At 37.3% G+C, this 20,203-nt stretch overlaps 1 protein-coding gene across 2 annotated transcripts; it reads left to right on the top strand.

Annotated features, from left to right (window-relative positions):
- Positions 1-184: 184 nt before the first annotated feature.
- On the top strand, positions 185-20,187 carry glmp (glycosylated lysosomal membrane protein). Of its 2 annotated transcripts, none has more exons than XM_079655295.1 (7): positions 185-344; positions 921-1,088; positions 1,193-1,291; positions 1,584-1,748; positions 3,739-3,957; positions 18,883-19,145; positions 19,603-20,187. In XM_079655295.1, the coding sequence occupies exons 1-7, from the start codon at positions 237-239 to the stop codon at positions 19,769-19,771; spliced, it is 1,191 nt and encodes a 396-aa protein (XP_079511421.1). In that variant the 5' UTR covers positions 185-236; the 3' UTR covers positions 19,772-20,187. The 2 variants fall into 2 exon arrangements, with proteins under 2 accessions (XP_079511421.1, XP_079511422.1); XM_079655296.1 differs by lacking the exon at positions 19,603-20,187 and adding an exon at positions 19,239-19,575.
- Positions 20,188-20,203: the final 16 nt, after the last annotated feature.

Genomic DNA, 20,203 nt, shown 5'->3' with positions numbered 1-20,203 from the left:
TAATCTCTGAAACCTGAATATTATCTTCACATGTATCTGCTTTAAGTCATAGTAAAGATCTGGGATCTATATTTATTTTAATATCGATCTGTTTATATCCATTTCATTGTTTGATCAACTAGTCCTCTTTGTTGTTCATGTTGTCAACGCGTTTACTGTTAATAAAGTTTCTCCTCGGGAGTCAGCTGACTGATGACGCGGCGGTCATGTGATCCGCACGCTCGGTCACAACAAAGATGGCGGCGTTGTGGAGTTGTGGAGCGTTTTGTTTTTATTTACTTTTCCTGCTTTTAGTTTCGAGTGAAAGTCAAAGAGTTTTCAGAGGAGAGTCTTTCAGGAGGAAGGTGAGCACTGACTCTTCATCAACTGTATATCAATAACCCGTTAACACTCAGAGACAGGAAGTGAAACGGCGCAACAATAATTGAGTAAATGTCTTTAGAGAAGCTTCCTGTAACTTCAATCAGGAGCGTTTCATCGCGTTTCTGTTCATTCTACTTCATATGTTGTGTGAATCTACAAAAATAAACGTTTTGAGATTTTAGGAAATCTGACATTTTCAGTCAGCATTTTGGGATTTTCAGAATAAAGTCAACATTTTGGGATTTTCAGAATAAAGTCAACATTTTGGGATATTCAGAATAAAGTCAACATTTTGGGATATTCAGAATAAAGTCTTCTTTTTCAGATTTTCAGAATAAAGTCTCTTCATTTTCAGAATAAAGTATACATTTAAAATGTATACTTTTTTATTTTCAGAATAAAGTCTTCATTTTCAGATTTTCAGAATAAAGTCTTCATTTTCAGATTTTCAGAATAAAGTCTTCATTTTCAGAATAAAGTCAACATTGTGGGATTTTCAGAATAAAGTCAGAGTGAAATGTAAAGCCAGTTAAAGAGGTTCTTCTTCTCTCCTGCAGCTGTCGGTGGAGTTGAACCCCGGCCGGCCGGCCCCCCCGCCCCCTGGTGGCGACCTCCTGCATGTGAGAGCCGTGGGACTCAACGACACGCTGCACTTCCTGTTCTGCAGCCAGGGGGCGCCAACGCTGCTGCTCGTCCACACCAACTCTTCTTCTTCTACTGTGGAGGTCTGTATACTTATATATACACTCTTTAACCCTCGGAGGGCTACAGACACTCTGAAGCTGCTTCTGATTGGTCGACAGCTCACAGGTGTTTTGATGTTTTTCAGGTCGACTGGCCTCAGTTTTTGATGCGAAATGTCAGCGGCAGCCTGAGGGTGGAGCCAGAGAGCAGCATCCTGCAGAGCAACGCCATCGTGTTCAGCAGGGTCAGTCCACCTTAAATCTGCTGTCAGTCCACCTTAAATCTGCTGTCAATCCACCTTAAATCTGCTGTCAGGCTACCTTAAACCTACTGTCAGTCCACCTTAAATCTACTGTCAATCCACCTTAAATCTGCTGTCAGTCCACCTTAAATCTGCTGTCAGTCAACCTTAAATCTACTGTCAATCCACCTTAAATCTGCTGTCAGTCCACCTTAAATCTGCTGTCAGTCAGTCCGTCATGATATGATATGATGTTAAGGCTTTTATTGTGAAACCCTGATTTCCTGTCGTGCAGCTGTTGGAGTACGATGATGTGAACGACACGGCCAACGCGACATCTGACCTCTTCCCACCCTACGACCTTCAGGACTTCACCTGGGCGCCTCTCAACCTGTCGGGAGCTAGCGCTTTGCTCTGTGGCGCCGCTGCGACCTTCGCTAACGGCTCGCTGTGCCTGAAGGTCAGAGGTCACACTGTCGTCAAGGCAACACCTTTAGGTTAATGTTATGAAAATCCTGAGTGTCCTCCTCCAACATGAGAGTAACATGATAACAAAGGTATCAACTGTAGCTGTGAACATGACAGGATGTGTGATTACCTAGAAGAGCATCAGGACTGTTTGAGGCATATGATAGCTATGTGATTAACATGATGATTCAGCCTCTATGGAGAGAGACATGTGACAAGCATGCTCATTTCTGACGTGGAGCTAATCTGAAGTAAACATTGAAAACTGCTTTCTATTCCTCCATCTTGTGACTGTGGAACTCCCTCTCTTGGATATCAGCATGTGAAGGACACTGTTCAGGAACTAGCTGATGCTCTGTATGTGATGACTCCTTCCATTCTGGAGAGGATCACAGATACATGGATCCTGAGATTCAAGATCAAACTGGGGACCAGGGATTATTTAGAGAAGAGTTAAAGGTCCCATGTCATGCTTTTCCGGTTATTCCCCATCCCCTTGCGTGTTATGAAGGTTTTTATGCATGTAAACGGTCTGCAGAGTCAAAAACCCTCAAAGTACACCCTGTAGCGAGTAAAACTAAACCTCCCCAAAACCCCTCGTTGGAGATTTCTCATGTTCTTCCTGGGCATCGTGACGTCTGGATACCCAGTAGCCACGCCCAGAGCTATGACGCACCCTCTGTCAGCCAAGCATATATACTTATACTGTTGGAATCTCAGGTTCAGTTCAAAACAGTGCTGACTGGGCTAACAAAGTTGCTAGCGTTTACATATATCAACTGCAATGTCAGCAGATGGCCTTACATGTTTCTCATAGCAGGAGAATGTCTGCATTCACACACAAATTACTCATAGACAGTATACTCCGGGTGATTTACCGTACGGTCAGTACATTATAGTTGGCGTTCCTAACCAAGCTACCGTTCATAGCGTGTATGCTACCGAAATAAACAACGATGCTACAGAGAGGTAGACATGCTAGCGAAAACATTGTTTTCATGCCAGCTACAATGAATGACCGAACGTAGCAGACTACCCGTATAAGATTGCAATTGTAAACACGTTCTTCCTAGCCTAATATGAACCACTAGCTTTTGTTCATAGTGGTTTTATTACACAGAACAAGCCATTGACACGGTGCTGACTGGGCTAATGAATTTGCTAGCTTTTACATATATCAACTCCAATGTCAGCAGATGGCCTTACATGTTTCTCATAGCACGAGAATGTCTGCATTCACACACAAAATACTCAGACAGTATACTCCGGGTGATTTACCGTACGGTCAGTCGCGAAACTTAATGACATTATAGTTGGCTTTCCTAGCATGTATGCTACAAAGCTAAACAACAAGGCTACCTATAGCTAGACATGCTAGGAAAAACATTGTTTTTATGCAAGCTAAAAAGAAAGACCGACACGTAGACTATCGTTTAAGATTGCAATTGTAAAACACGTTATTGGTAGCCTAATATGAACCACTAGCTTTTGTTCATAGTAGGTTGGCATATTACACTGAACAACTAGCAAACGTCGGTTAGCTTATACAAAAACTGATGCTCCGCTCAGAGCCGAAAAAACACTGTGTTAGACATGGGCGGAGCCTCTCTGGTGGTTGACTAATCAGAACAGAGTGGCCGAGCTGACCAATCAGAGCACAGTGGGCTCACAGGGAGGGGGGGGCAGGAGCTCCAACAAGCCGTGTAGGACAGAGAGTGAATACACATACTGTACAGAGATGCTGGATGAGAAACCAATGAGAGTTTGGAACATTGAACAATGTGAATCTATTCTGGCAGACCTCAACAATGGAATTATGACCAGTAGAACGGGCCATGACACGGGACCTTTAACTGTTAGCCCTTAGCTGTAAGATGTTAGCTGTTAGCCGTTAGCTGTTAGCAGAAATGGCCATGACATGGGACCTTTAATATACAAACAATAATTACATAAATAAACACATTTATTTGGTTGTTCCCCAGCTGACGGTGTTTGACTCTGAGGGGCGGGACCAGATGTTGCCCCGCCTCCTCCACTCCGCTAACTCCTCCCAGCTGGAAGTGTGGCTCGATGGCTTGTTGCCGCGGGCGTCGCGTTCCCGCTTCCTATTGGAGCTCCAGGCGGTGGGCGGGGCTTATCCTCTGAGCCGGGTGGAGGTCCGCCGATCGATCGATGACGAGTTCACGCCGACAATATTCAAGGTGATTAATCATCAGTATTCAAGGTGATTAGTCATCTGTATTCAAGGTGATTAGTCATCATTATTCAAGGTGATTGGTCATCATTATTCAAGGTGATTAGTCATCATTATTCAAGGTGATTAATCATCATTATTCAAGGTGATTGGTCATCATTATTCAAGGTGATTAGTCATCATTATTCAAGGTGATTGGTCATCATTATTCAAGGTGATTAGTCATCAGTATTCAAGGTGATTAGTAATCAGTATTCAAGGTGATTAGTCATCAGTATTCAAGGTGATTAGTAATCAGTATTCAAGGTGATTAGTCATCAGTATTCAAGGTGATTAGTCATCAGTATTCAAGGTGATTAGTAATCAGTATTCAAGGTGATTAGTCATCAGTATTCAAGGTGATTGGTCATCATTATTCAAGGTGATTAGTCATCAGTATTCAAGGTGATTAGTAATCAGTATTCAAGGTGATTAGTCATCAGTATTCAAGGTGATTGGTCATCATTATTCAAGGTGATTAATCGTCATTATTCAAGGTGATTAGTCATCATTATTCAAGGTGATTAGTCATCATTATTCAAGGCGATTAGTCATCATTATTCAAGGCGATTAGTCATCAGTATTCAAGGCGATTAGTCATCATTATTCAAGGTGATTAGTCATCATTATTCAAGGTGATTAGTCATCATTATTCAAGGTGATTAGTCATCAGTATTCAAGGTGATTAGTCATCATTATTCAAGGTGATTAGTCATCATTATTCAAGGCAATTAGTCATCATTATTCAAGGCGATTAGTCATCAGTATTCAAGGTGATTAGTCATCAGTATTCAAGGTGATTAGTCATCAATATTCAAGGTGATTGGTCATCATTATTCAAGGTGATTAGTCATCAGTATTCAAGGTGATTAGTCATCAGTATTCAAGGTGATTGGTCATCATTATTCAAGGTGATTAATCGTCATTATTCAAGGTGATTAGTCATCAGTATTCAAGGCGATTAGTCATCAGTATTCAAGGTGATTAGTCATCAGTATTCAAGGTGATTAGTCATCATTATTCAAGGTGATTAGTCATCATTATTCAAGGTGATTAATCATTATTCAAGGTGATTAGTCATCATTATTCAAGGTGATTATTCAAGGTGATTAGTCATCATTATTCAAGGTGATTATTCAAGGTGATTAGTCATCAGTATTCAAGGTGATTATTCAAGGTGATTAGTCATCATTATTCAAGGTGATTATTCAAGGTGATTAGTCATCATTATTCAAGGTGATTATTCAAGGTGATTAGTCATCAGTATTCAAGGTGATTAGTCATCAGTATTCAAGGTGATTAGTCATCATTATTCAAGGTGATTAGTCATCAGTATTCAAGTTGATTAGTCATCAGTATTCAAGGTGATTAATCATCATTATTCAAGGTGATTAGTCATCAGTATTCAAGGTGATTAATCATCATTATTCAAGGTGATTAGTCATCATTATTCAAGGTGATTAATCATCATTATTCAAGGTGATTGGTCATCATTATTCAAGGTGATTAGTCATCATTATTCAAGGTGATTGGTCATCATTATTCAAGGTGATTAGTCATCAGTATTCAAGGTGATTAGTAATCAGTATTCAAGGTGATTAGTCATCAGTATTCAAGGTGATTAGTAATCAGTATTCAAGGTGATTAGTCATCAGTATTCAAGGTGATTAGTCATCAGTATTCAAGGTGATTAGTAATCAGTATTCAAGGTGATTAGTCATCAGTATTCAAGGTGATTGGTCATCATTATTCAAGGTGATTAGTCATCAGTATTCAAGGTGATTAGTAATCAGTATTCAAGGTGATTAGTCATCAGTATTCAAGGTGATTAATCGTCATTATTCAAGGTGATTAATCGTCATTATTCAAGGTGATTAGTCATCATTATTCAAGGTGATTAGTCATCATTATTCAAGGCGATTAGTCATCATTATTCAAGGCGATTAGTCATCAGTATTCAAGGCGATTAGTCATCATTATTCAAGGTGATTAGTCATCATTATTCAAGGTGATTAGTCATCATTATTCAAGGTGATTAGTCATCAGTATTCAAGGTGATTAATCATCAGTATTCAAGGTGATTAATCGTCATTATTCAAGGTGATTAGTCATCATTATTCAAGGCAATTAGTCATCATTATTCAAGGCGATTAGTCATCAGTATTCAAGGTGATTAGTCATCAGTATTCAAGGTGATTAGTCATCAATATTCAAGGTGATTGGTCATCATTATTCAAGGTGATTAGTCATCAGTATTCAAGGTGATTAGTCATCAGTATTCAAGGTGATTGGTCATCATTATTCAAGGTGATTAATCGTCATTATTCAAGGTGATTAGTCATCAGTATTCAAGGCGATTAGTCATCAGTATTCAAGGTGATTAGTCATCAGTATTCAAGGTGATTAGTCATCATTATTCAAGGTGATTATTCAAGGTGATTAGTCATCATTATTCAAGGTGATTATTCAAGGTGATTAGTCATCAGTATTCAAGGTGATTATTCAAGGTGATTAGTCATCATTATTCAAGGTGATTATTCAAGGTGATTAGTCATCATTATTCAAGGTGATTAGTCATCAGTATTCAAGGTGATTAGTCATCATTATTCAAGGTGATTAGTCATCAGTATTCAAGGTGATTAATCATCATTATTCAAGGTGATTAGTCATCATTATTCAAGGTGATTAATCATCATTATTCAAGGTGATTGGTCATCATTATTCAAGGTGATTAGTCATCATTATTCAAGGTGATTGGTCATCATTATTCAAGGTGATTAGTCATCAGTATTCAAGGTGATTAGTAATCAGTATTCAAGGTGATTAGTCATCAGTATTCAAGGTGATTAGTAATCAGTATTCAAGGTGATTAGTCATCAGTATTCAAGGTGATTAGTCATCAGTATTCAAGGTGATTAGTAATCAGTATTCAAGGTGATTAGTCATCAGTATTCAAGGTGATTGGTCATCATTATTCAAGGTGATTAGTCATCAGTATTCAAGGTGATTAGTAATCAGTATTCAAGGTGATTAGTCATCAGTATTCAAGGTGATTGGTCATCATTATTCAAGGTGATTAATCGTCATTATTCAAGGTGATTAGTCATCATTATTCAAGGTGATTAGTCATCATTATTCAAGGCGATTAGTCATCATTATTCAAGGCGATTAGTCATCAGTATTCAAGGCGATTAGTCATCATTATTCAAGGTGATTAGTCATCATTATTCAAGGTGATTAGTCATCATTATTCAAGGTGATTAGTCATCAGTATTCAAGGTGATTAATCATCAGTATTCAAGGTGATTAATCGTCATTATTCAAGGTGATTAGTCATCATTATTCAAGGCAATTAGTCATCATTATTCAAGGCGATTAGTCATCAGTATTCAAGGCGATTAGTCATCAGTATTCAAGGTGATTAGTCATCAATATTCAAGGTGATTGGTCATCATTATTCAAGGTGATTAGTCATCAGTATTCAAGGTGATTAGTCATCAGTATTCAAGGTGATTGGTCATCATTATTCAAGGTGATTAATCGTCATTATTCAAGGTGATTAGTCATCAGTATTCAAGGCGATTAGTCATCAGTATTCAAGGTGATTAGTCATCAGTATTCAAGGTGATTAGTCATCATTATTCAAGGTGATTAGTCATCATTATTCAAGGTGATTAATCATTATTCAAGGTGATTAGTCATCATTATTCAAGGTGATTATTCAAGGTGATTAGTCATCATTATTCAAGGTGATTATTCAAGGTGATTAGTCATCAGTATTCAAGGTGATTATTCAAGGTGATTAGTCATCATTATTCAAGGTGATTATTCAAGGTGATTAGTCATCATTATTCAAGGTGATTAGTCATCAGTATTCAAGGTGATTAGTCATCATTATTCAAGGTGATTAGTCATCATTATTCAAGGTGATTATTCAAGGTGATTAGTCATCATTATTCAAGGTGATTAGTCATCATTATTCAAGGTGATTATTCAAGGTGATTAGTCATCATTATTCAAGGTGATTAGTCAAGGTGATTAGTCATCAGTATTCAAGGTGATTAGTCATCAGTATTCAAGGTGATTAGTCATCATTATTCAAGGTGATTATTCAAGGTGATTAGTCATCATTATTCAAGGTGATTATTCAAGGTGATTAGTCATCAGTATTCAAGGTGATTAGTCATCATTATTCAAGGTAATTAGTCAAGGTGATTAGTCATCAGTATTCAAGGTGATTAATCACGGTGATTAGTCATCATTATTCAAGGTGATTAGTCAAGGTGATTAGTCATCAGTATTCAAGGTGATTAATCACGGTGATTAGTCATCATTATTCAAGGTAATTAGTCAAGGTGATTAGTCATCATTATTCAAGGTGATTATTCAAGGTGATTAGTCATCATTATTCAAGGTGATTATTCAAGGTGATTAGTCATCATTATTCAAGGTGATTAGTCAAGGTGATTAGTCATCAGTATTCAAGGTGATTAGTCATCAGTATTCAAGGTGATTAGTCATCATTATTCAAGGTGATTATTCAAGGTGATTAGTCATCATTATTCAAGGTGATTAATCACGGTGATTAGTCATCATTATTCTAGGTCAGGGGTGTCCAAACTTTTTTTCCTGAGGGCCACATACAGAAAAATATACGAAGGACTGGGCCACTCACTAGACGTGAAGTATACTGCCTCACTTCTAATGCACTAATATTGGTAAAATCAATCAAATGCAGATAAATTACGTTTGATAATTGAACATGTTTGAAGAAAAAAAGCCTCCATCACAGCTCTCCATTAGTAGATTTTAATTTTGTTTTTTACAAATAAATAAATAATTGGGCTTGTTAACACATCAACTAATGTTTGTTAAAAAATTCAACTTTAATTGACTGAATTTATTAAGTATTTGGGCTTATTAACACATGAAAACTGTGTGTATATTTTTAACTCACCAGTAATGGGAAGAATGTTGCACTCAGTGGGAGCAGTGATGCTGCGCTTTGGTCTGAAGGATAGCTGGCAGGTCAGGAGTAAGTTTGGTGGTTGAGATGCGAAGGACGTCACAGAGATGGCTGTCGGTCATTCTGGTTCTCAATCTGCTTTTGTTCAGCGTTAACAGAGAAAATGTCTGCTCACAGATGTATGTTGAGCCAAACAGACTCATCATTCGTTTTGCGTGGCGTCTCATCAGAGGAAACTTGGCCTTTTCCAAGCTCCGGTAGAAGTCAGGTAGGGAGAGAAGCTGATGTTGATTCTTCAGAGAATCATCACACTGCATTTCAATCAGTTCTAATTGCAGACTCTCTTCCACTTCTTCTGCATCCATTGAAAACGGAGCCGCAAACAGTGTGATTTTCTTCTCAATGACAGAAAAATCTTGAAAGCGCCGACTGAACTCTGTAATGAGAGATGTGATCACAGACACATATTCTCCCATTTTAGCAGAGAGGGCATCTGGAAACGCGCATTTGATTTCGGTCAGCGTGGGGAAGTGCGCTACATTGAAGTTGCGCAGTTGTGACTCGAAGAGACGGAGCTTCGCACGGAATGCTTTCATGTGCGCATACAGCTGTGATACCAGCTGCTCTTTGCCTTGTAGTCTCTTGTTCAGGGTGTTGAGATGATCAGTGAGATCAACTAAAAAAGCCAGGTCTGCCAACCATAAAGGGTCACTGAGCTCATGCAGAGGTCTGCCCTTTTCTTTCAAAAACGTGTCGATATTTGATCTCAGGGAATAAAACCGCTGCAGCACAGAGCCACGGCTAAGCCAGCGCACATCAGAATGGTAGAGTAGGTCCCCGTATTCAGCATCGACATCAGAGAGGAACGCTTGAAATTCTCTGTGGTAGAGCCCTCGTGCCCGAATTATATTGACAGTTTTCACAACTGTGTTCATCACATCGCCAAGCTGGACTGACTTGGCACAGAGGGCTTCTTGGTGGATGATGCAGTGCATTTTGACAGCCTCCCCTCCGCTCTCTCGCATCTTGGCGCATACCATAGATGCCATTCCTTTGCGCTCGCCTGTCATTGCTGGAGCCCCATCCGTTGTTAGTCCACACAGCTTGTCCCATTTAAGTCCAATCGAGTCAATTGCATCTGACACAGCTTCAAAAATGTCCTTACCAGTTGTTGTCCCCTTTAGACTCCGAAGATCAAGCAGTTCCTCCGTAATGCAAAAATTATCATCAACTCCCCGCAAAAAGATTAACAGCTGTGCAGTGTCCGTGGCATCTGTACTCTCATCACATGCAATCGAGTAAAAATCACAAGCACAAGCTTTATCTGACACTTGCTGCTTTAAGTTAGCCGACAAGTCTTCAATTCGCCGCACAACCGTATTTCTAGACATGCTAACGTTGTTAAAATCCTGCATTTTCTCCGGGCACATTATTCCCACGACTTTAGTGAGGCACTGTTTGATGAAGTCACCGTCTGAGAAAGATTTCCCATGTAGGGCAATGAGTTGAGCTACTTCATAACTGGCTATTGTAGCATTTTCTTGAGCTTTGTTTGCACGGAAAAAAAACTGTTGCTGGGTTAGCAGGCTAGCTGTCATTTGCTTCACCTTCTCTTCCCGCTCGGCGCCAGTGTAGGACGTGAAGGTCTGATGTTTCGTCTCGTAATGTCGTCGTACATTGTACTCTTTCATAACGGCAACCGTTTCATTGCAAATCAAACACACACACTTCCCCTTGGTTTCTATGAAAAAATATTCATTTTTCCACCGAGTCTGAAATTTTCTGCACTCACTTGCGATCTTGCGTCTTTTTGGTTCCGCCATTTCTGGTGACCCTGAGCAAATTTTTTCTTTGATTGCTTGCTTTGTAGGGACGCTGCCTTGTTAAAGACAGTAGCTCCATCTAGTGTTGAAACTAAGAAGTACAATACAGTTAAACGCAAATATTATGTGTGGGCCATAGTCCATTATACTTTTAGACTTTGAAACGGGCCAATTAAAAATGGTTGGCGGGCCGCAGTTGGCCCGCGGGCCGTAGTTTGGACACCCCTGTTCTAGGTGATTAATCATCATTATTCAAGGTGATTAGTCATCAGTATTCAAGGTGATTAGTCATCAGTATTCAAGGTGATTAGTCATCATTATTCAAGGTGATTAGTCATCATTATTCAAGGTGATTAGTCATCATTATTCAAGGTGATTATTCAAGGTGATTAGTCATCATTATTCAAGGTGATTATTCAAGGTGATTAGTCATCATTATTCAAGGTGATTATTCAAGGTGATTAGTCATCAGTATTCAAGGTGATTATTCAAGGTGATTAGTCATCATTATTCAAGGTGATTATTCAAGGTGATTAGTCATCATTATTCAAGGTGATTAGTCATCAGTATTCAAGGTGATTAGTCACGGTGATTAGTCATCATTATTCAAGGTGATTAATCATCATTATTCAAGGTGATTAGTCATCAGTATTCAAGGTAATTAATCATCAGTATTCAAGGTGATTAGTCATCATTATTCAAGGTGATTAGTCATCAGTATTCAAGGTGATTAGTCATCATTATTCAAGGTGATTAGTCATCAGTATTCAAGGTGATTAATCATCATTATTCAAGGTGATTAGTCATCAGTATTCAAGGTGATTAATCATCATTATTCAAGGTGATTAGTCATCAGTATTCAAGGTGATTAGTCATTATTATTCAAGGTGATTATTCAAGGTGATTAGTCATCATTATTCAAGGTGATTAATCATCATTATTCAAGGTGATTATTCAAGGTGATTAGTCATCATTATTCAAGGTGATTATTCAAGGTGATTAGTCATAGTTATTCAAGGTGATTAGTCATCATTATTCAAGGTGATTAATCATCATTATTCAAGGTGATTAGTCATCAGTATTCAAGGTGATTAATAATCAGTATTCAAGGTGATTAGTCGTCATTATTCAAGGTGATTAGTCAAGGTGATTAGTCATCAGTATTCAAGGTGATTCATCATCAGTATTCAAGGTGATTAGTCATCATTATTCAAGGTGATTAGTCAAGGTGATTAATCATCAGTATTCAAGGTGATTAGTCGTCAGTATTCAAGGTGATTAGTCATCAGTATTCAAGGTGATTAGTCATCAGTATTCAAGGTGATTATTCAAGGTGATTAGTCATCAGTATTCAAGGTGATTAATCATCAGTATTCAAGGTGATTAGTCATCATTATTCAAGGTGATTATTCAAGGTGATTAGTCATCAGTATTCAAGGTGATTAGTCATCATTATTCAAGGTGATTAATCATCAGTATTCAAGGTGATTAGTCATCAGTATTCAAGGTGATTAGTCATCAGTATTCAAGGTGATTAGTCATCAGTATTCAAGGTGATTATTCATCATTATTCAAGGTGATTAGTCATCAGTATTCAAGGTGATTAGTCATCATTATTCAAGGTGATTAATCATCATTATTCAAGGTGATTAACCATCAGTATTCAAGGTGATTAGTCATCATTATTCAAGGTGATTAGTCATCATTATTCAAGGTGATTAATCATCAGTATTCAAGGTGATTAGTCATCAGTATTCAAGGTGATTAGTCATCATTATTCAAGGTGATTAATCATCATTATTCAAGGTGATTAACCATCAGTATTCAAGGTGATTAGTCATCAGTATTCAAGGTGATTAGTCATCATTATTCAAGGTGATTAATCATCAGTATTCAAGGTGATTAACCATCAGTATTCAAGGTGATTAGTCATCATTATTCAAGGTGATTAGTCATCATTATTCAAGGTGATTAACCATCAGTATTCAAGGTGATTAGTCATCAGTATTCAAGGTGATTAGTCATCATTATTCAAGGTGATTAACCATCATTATTCAAGGTAATTAATCATCAGTATTCAAGGTGATTAGTCATCAGTATTCAAGGTGATTAGTCATCATTATTCAAGGTGATTAGTCATCATTATTCAAGGTGATTAACCATCATTATTCAAGGTGATTAGTCATCATTATTCAAGGTGATTAGTCATCATTATTCAAGGTGATTAACCATCATTATTCAAGGTGATTAATCATCAGTATTCAAGGTGATTAGTCATCATTATTCAAGGTGATTAGTCACGGTGATTAGTCATCATTATTCAAGGTGATTAGTCATCATTATTCAAGTTGATTAGTCATCAGTATGCAAGGTGATTAGTCATCAGCATTCAAGGTGATTAGTCATCAGTATTCAAGGTGATTAGTCATCATTATTCAAGGTGATTAGTCATCATTATTCAAGGTGATTAGTCATCATTATTCAAGGTGATTAGTCATCAGTATTCAAGGTGATTAGTCATCATTATTCAAGGTGATTAGTCATCAGTATTCAAGGTGATTAGTCATCATTATTCAAGGTGATTAGTCATCATTATTCAAGGTGATTATTCAAGGTGATTAGTCATCATTATTCAAGGTGATTATTCAAGGTGATTAGTCATCATTATTCAAGGTGATTATTCAAGGTGATTAGTCATCAGTATTCAAGGTGATTATTCAAGGTGATTAGTCATCATTATTCAAGGTGATTATTCAAGGTGATTAGTCATCATTATTCAAGGTGATTATTCAAGGTGATTAGTCATCATTATTCAAGGTGATTAGTCATCAGTATTCAAGGTGATTAGTCACGGTGATTAGTCATCATTATTCAAGGTGATTAATCATCATTATTCAAGGTGATTAGTCATCAGTATTCAAGGTAATTAATCATCAGTATTCAAGGTGATTAGTCATCATTATTCAAGGTGATTAGTCATCAGTATTCAAGGTGATTAGTCATCATTATTCAAGGTGATTAGTCATCAGTATTCAAGGTGATTAATCATCATTATTCAAGGTGATTAGTCATCAGTATTCAAGGTGATTAATCATCATTATTCAAGGTGATTAGTCATCAGTATTCAAGGTGATTAGTCATTATTATTCAAGGTGATTATTCAAGGTGATTAGTCATCATTATTCAAGGTGATTAATCATCATTATTCAAGGTGATTATTCAAGGTGATTAGTCATCATTATTCAAGGTGATTATTCAAGGTGATTAGTCATCATTATTCAAGGTGATTAGTCATCAGTATTCAAGGTGATTAATCATCAGTATTCAAGGTGATTAGTCATCATTATTCAAGGTGATTATTCAAGGTGATTAGTCATCAGTATTCAAGGTGATTAGTCATCATTATTCAAGGTGATTAATCATCATTATTCAAGGTGATTAGTCATCAGTATTCAAGGTGATTAGTCGTCATTATTCAAGGTGATTAGTCAAGGTGATTAGTCATCAGTATTCAAGGTGATTCATCATCAGTATTCAAGGTGATTAGTCATCATTATTCAAGGTGATTAGTCAAGGTGATTAATCATCAGTATTCAAGGTGATTAGTCGTCAGTATTCAAGGTGATTAGTCATCAGTATTCAAGGTGATTAGTCATCAGTATTCAAGGTGATTAGTCATCAGTATTCAAGGTGATTATTCAAGGTGATTAGTCATCAGTATTCAAGGTGATTAATCATCAGTATTCAAGGTGATTAGTCATCATTATTCAAGGTGATTATTCAAGGTGATTAGTCATCAGTATTCAAGGTGATTAGTCATCATTATTCAAGGTGATTAATCATCAGTATTCAAGGTGATTAGTCATCAGTATTCAAGGTGATTAGTCATCAGTATTCAAGGTGATTAGTCATCAGTATTCAAGGTGATTAGTCATCATTATTCAAGGTGATTAGTCATCAGTATTCAAGGTGATTCGTCATCAGTATTCAAGGTGATTTGTCATCAGTATTCAAGGTGATTAGTCATCAGTATTCAAGGTGATTAATCATCAGTATTCAAGGTGATTAGTCATCATTATTCAAGGTGATTAATCATCAGTATTCAAGGTGATTAACCATCAGTATTCAAGGTGATTAGTCATCATTATTCAAGGTGATTAGTCATCATTATTCAAGGTGATTAACCATCATTATTCAAGGTGATTAATCATCAGTATTCAAGGTGATTAGTCATCATTATTCAAGGTGATTAGTCATCATTATTCAAGGTGATTAACCATCATTATTCAAGGTGATTAGTCATCATTATTCAAGGTGATTAGTCATCAGTATTCAAGGTGATTAGTCATCAGTATTCAAGGTGATTAGTCATCATTATTCAAGGTGATTAATCATCATTATTCAAGGTGATTAGTCATCAGTATTCAAGGTGATTAGTCATTATTATTCAAGGTGATTATTCAAGGTGATTAGTCATCATTATTCAAGGTGATTAATCATCATTATTCAAGGTGATTATTCAAGGTGATTAGTCATCATTATTCAAGGTGATTATTCAAGGTGATTAGTCATCATTATTCAAGGTGATTAGTCATCATTATTCAAGGTGATTAATCATCATTATTCAAGGTGATTAGTCATCAGTATTCAAGGTGATTAATAATCAGTATTCAAGGTGATTAGTCATCAGTATTCAAGGTGATTAGTCGTCATTATTCAAGGTGATTAGTCAAGGTGATTAGTCATCAGTATTCAAGGTGATTCATCATCAGTATTCAAGGTGATTAGTCATCATTATTCAAGGTGATTAGTCAAGGTGATTAATCATCAGTATTCAAGGTGATTAGTCGTCAGTATTCAAGGTGATTAGTCATCAGTATTCAAGGTGATTAGTCATCAGTATTCAAGGTGATTAGTCATCAGTATTCAAGGTGATTATTCAAGGTGATTAGTCATCAGTATTCAAGGTGATTAGTCATCATTATTCAAGGTGATTAATCATCAGTATTCAAGGTGATTAGTCATCAGTATTCAAGGTGATTAGTCATCATTATTCAAGGTGATTATTCAAGGTGATTAGTCATCAGTATTCAAGGTGATTAATCATCAGTATTCAAGGTGATTAGTCATCATTATTCAAGGTGATTAATCATCAGTATTCAAGGTGATTAGTCATCATTATTCAAGGTGATTATTCAAGGTGATTAGTCATCAGTATTCAAGGTGATTAGTCATCATTATTCAAGGTGATTAATCATCAGTATTCAAGGTGATTAGTCATCAGTATTCAAGGTGATTAGTCATCAGTATTCAAGGTGATTAGTCATCATTATTCAAGGTGATTAGTCATCAGTATTCAAGGTGATTTGTCATCAGTATTCAAGGTGATTAGTCATCATTATTCAAGGTGATTAATCATCAGTATTCAAGGTGATTAGTCATCAGTATTCAAGGTGATTAGTCATCATTATTCAAGGTGATTAGTCATCAGTATTCAAGGTGATTAGTCATCAGTATTCAAGGTGATTAGTCATCATTATTCAAGGTGATTAATCATCAGTATTCAAGGTGATTAACCATCAGTATTCAAGGTGATTAGTCATCATTATTCAAGGTGATTAGTCATCATTATTCAAGGTGATTAACCATCAGTATTCAAGGTGATTAGTCATCAGTATTCAAGGTGATTAGTCATCATTATTCAAGGTGATTAGTCATAATTATTCAAGGTAATTAATCATCAGTTTTCAAGGTGATTAACCATCATTATTCAAGGTGATTAGTCATCATTATTCAAGGTGATTAACCATCATTATTCAAGGTGATTAATCATCAGTATTCAAGGTGATTAGTCATCAGTATTCAAGGTGATTAGTCATCAGTATTCAAGGTGATTAACCATCATTATTCAAGGTGATTAGTCATCATTATTCAAGGTGATTAACCATCATTATTCAAGGTGATTAATCATCAGTATTCAAGGTGATTAGTCATCAGTATTCAAGGTGATTAGTCATCATTATTCAAGGTGATTAGTCATCATTATTCAAGGTGATTAACCATCATTATTCAAGGTGATTAGTCATCATTATTCAAGGTGATTAGTCATCATTATTCAAGGTGATTAACCATCATTATTCAAGGTGATTAATCATCAGTATTCAAGGTGATTAGTCATCAGTATTCAAGGTGATTAGTCATCATTATTCAAGGTGATTAGTCATCAGTATTCAAGGTGATTAGTCATCATTATTCAAGGTGATTAGTCATCATTATTCAAGGTGATTAACCATCAGTATTCAAGGTGATTAGTCATCAGTATTCAAGGTGATTAGTCATCATTATTCAAGGTGATTAGTCATAATTATTCAAGGTAATTAATCATCAGTTTTCAAGGTGATTAACCATCATTATTCAAGGTGATTAGTCATCATTATTCAAGGTGATTAACCATCATTATTCAAGGTGATTAATCATCAGTATTCAAGGTGATTAGTCATCAGTATTCAAGGTGATTAGTCATCAGTATTCAAGGTGATTAACCATCATTATTCAAGGTGATTAGTCATCATTATTCAAGGTGATTAACCATCATTATTCAAGGTGATTAATCATCAGTATTCAAGGTGATTAGTCATCAGTATTCAAGGTGATTAGTCATCATTATTCAAGGTGATTAGTCATCATTATTCAAGGTGATTAACCATCATTATTCAAGGTGATTAGTCATCATTATTCAAGGTGATTAGTCATCATTATTCAAGGTGATTAACCATCATTATTCAAGGTGATTAATCATCAGTATTCAAGGTGATTAGTCATCAGTATTCAAGGTGATTAGTCATCATTATTCAAGGTGATTAGTCATCAGTATTCAAGGTGATTAACCATCAGTATTCAAGGTGATTAATCATCAGTATTCAAGGTGATTAGTCACGGTGATTAGTCATCATTATTCAAGGTGATTAGTCATCATTATTCAAGTTGATTAGTCATCAGTATGCAAGGTGATTAGTCATCAGTATTCAAGGTGATTAGTCATCAGTATTCAAGGTGATTAGTCATCATTATTCAAGGTGATTAGTCATCATTATTCAAGGTGATTAGTCATCATTATTCAAGGTGATTAGTCATCAGTATTCAAGGTGATTAGTCATCATTATTCAAGGTGATTAGTCATCATTATTCAAGGTGATTAGTCATCAGTATTCAAGGTGATTAGTCATCAGTATTCAAGGTGATTAGTCATCAGTATTCAAGGTGATTAGTCATCATTATTCAAGGTGATTAGTCATCATTATTCAAGGTGATTAGTCATCAGTATTCAAGGTGATTAATCATCAGTATTCAAGGTGATTAGTCATCATTATTCAAAGTGATTAGTCATCATTATTCAAGGTGATTAGTCATCATTATTCAAGGTGATTAGTCATCATTATTCAAGGTGATTAGTCATCAGTATTCAAGGTGATTAGTCATCAGTATTCAAGGTGATTAGTCATCATTATTCAAGGTGATTAGTCATCAGTATTCAAGGTGATTAATCAAGGTGATTAGTCATCATTATTCAAGGTGATTAGTCATCATTATTCAAGGTGATTAGTCATCAGTATTCAAGGTGATTAATCATCAGTATTCAAGGTGATTGGTCATCAGTATTCAAGGTGATTAGTCATCATTATTGAAGGTGATTAGTCGTCTGGTTTTCAAGGGGGTCGACAACAGTAACGTGTTACAGAATTGAACAAAATAAGAGAAAGCAAAGCATGAAAAACCACGTACAGTCTGTTAAGTTAAATTCATGAAGTAATACATACAATGATTACAATCATTACAGTCTGATAGCTCAGTTTGATCAATAACAAGAGCAGCTGAAAGTGAGAGGATGATGCTGAAACACACCCGGTGATGATCTATAGCAGCAGGTAGAGTGTTCCAGTCTGTTGGAGCTCTCTGACAGCAGACACAGGGACAGAGTGTCACCTGATCATGTGACCAGTGAGCTACAAATTGACCAATCAGGACGCAGTATTCTACTAAGGCAGTGTAATAGTAATTAATATTCACAGTGATTGATTAACACTAAATGTGTGCGTTTCCTCAGGTTCTCCAGTGGCTGCCCCCCCTCAACAGAACCTCCCATGGTTCTGGGTTCCTCCAGTGGAAGCCGGTCTCGTACCGCCGGTCCTCCCCCTCGGTGGAGGAGGGTTCTCCGACGCGGTCCTCCCTCCCCCGCCCTCAGAGAGGCGAGGAGGCGTTCTCCGCTCTGATCACAGCGTTCTACGCAGAACCAGAAACCTTCGGGATGAACGTCAGCTTCGGTATCTCAGGAGAACCGTTCTACAACAGAACTCGGTTCCTCAGCTGGTAGGGTTCCTCTCTCCTTTATTCTCTCCTCCTCTCTCCTTCACGTGTTTCCTCTCTCCTTGACGTTTTTCCTCTCTTCTTCGTTGGTTACAGGACGGTGTTACTGGGTGTGGGGACGCCCCCCATGGACTCCTTCTCCTCCCTCCTTCACGTGCCTCATCTCTCCCTAACCATTCTCCTCTCTCCTTGACATGTGTCCTCTCTCCTTTCAGGACGGTGTTACCGGGTGTTGGGACGCCCCCCATGGACTCCTTCTCCTCCCTCCTTCACGTGCCTCATCTCTCCCTAACCATTCTCCTCTCTCCTTGACATGTGTCCTCTCTCCTTTCAGGACGGTGTTACTGGGTGTTGGGACGCCCCCCATGGACTCCTTCTCCTCTCTTCTTCACGTGTCTCCTCACTCCCTCACGTGTTTCCTCTCTCCTTGACGTTTCTCTCTCTTCTTCGTTGGTTTCAGGACGGTGTTAATGGGTGTGGGGACGCCCCCCATGGACTCCTTCTCCCCGGCGGTCCTCATCATGATGGCGGTGGGTTTAGGAACTCCCATGATGCTCCTCGTTCTGGGCGGAGTCTGCATCTGCGTCAGGAAGAGGGCGTCGGCCTCGAACTACGAGCCAATCAACTGAGGGCAGGGGCTCAGCCAATGAGACGACAGACATTTTTTTAATATTAACACGGGATGACCGACAGCCAATCAGGAGCCAGGGTGCTCACTTGTCAGTGTTAAACAGAAGATAATTATCCCACCGTTTATAAGAGTTTTATAATGAATTGTAATCATGTTTTGAATTAAAGCCGAGTGAATCTGATCACATGACATTCAGTTCAACTCAGGAGGAAATACCAGCTGGGGGGGGGGGTGGTGTGTGTCACTCAAACAGAGAGACAACAGATGTCCTCTATAAATGTGAAACAGCTTCTCTTGAATCTGATCAGACGTTTCAGATTCAACACTTTGAGTTTTATTTGATTTTCTAAAGTTTCTGTTATTTCATAATCTCTTGATGGAAAACTTGCCTTCAATAAAAATCTTTGTTGAAAATCTCTCACACATTACT

Source organism: Notothenia rossii (genome assembly GCF_949606895.1).
Source record: "Notothenia rossii genome assembly, chromosome: 10".
NCBI classification, from domain to species: Eukaryota; Metazoa; Chordata; class Actinopteri; order Perciformes; family Nototheniidae; genus Notothenia; species Notothenia rossii.
Note: the sequence above shows the minus strand (reverse complement) of the source record. Positions and strands in the feature narration are given on the sequence as shown.

Coding starts and splice junctions, on each gene's coding strand:
- glmp (XM_079655295.1), top strand. CDS start 237: ATGGCGGCGTTGTGGAGTTGTGGAGCGTTTTGTTTTTATTTACTTTTC. Junction 3,958..18,882: donor TCACGCCGACAATATTCAAG/GTGATTAATCAT, acceptor GCGTTTCCTCAG/GTTCTCCAGTGGCTGCCCCC. Junction 19,146..19,602: donor AGAACTCGGTTCCTCAGCTG/GTAGGGTTCCTC, acceptor CGTTGGTTTCAG/GACGGTGTTAATGGGTGTGG.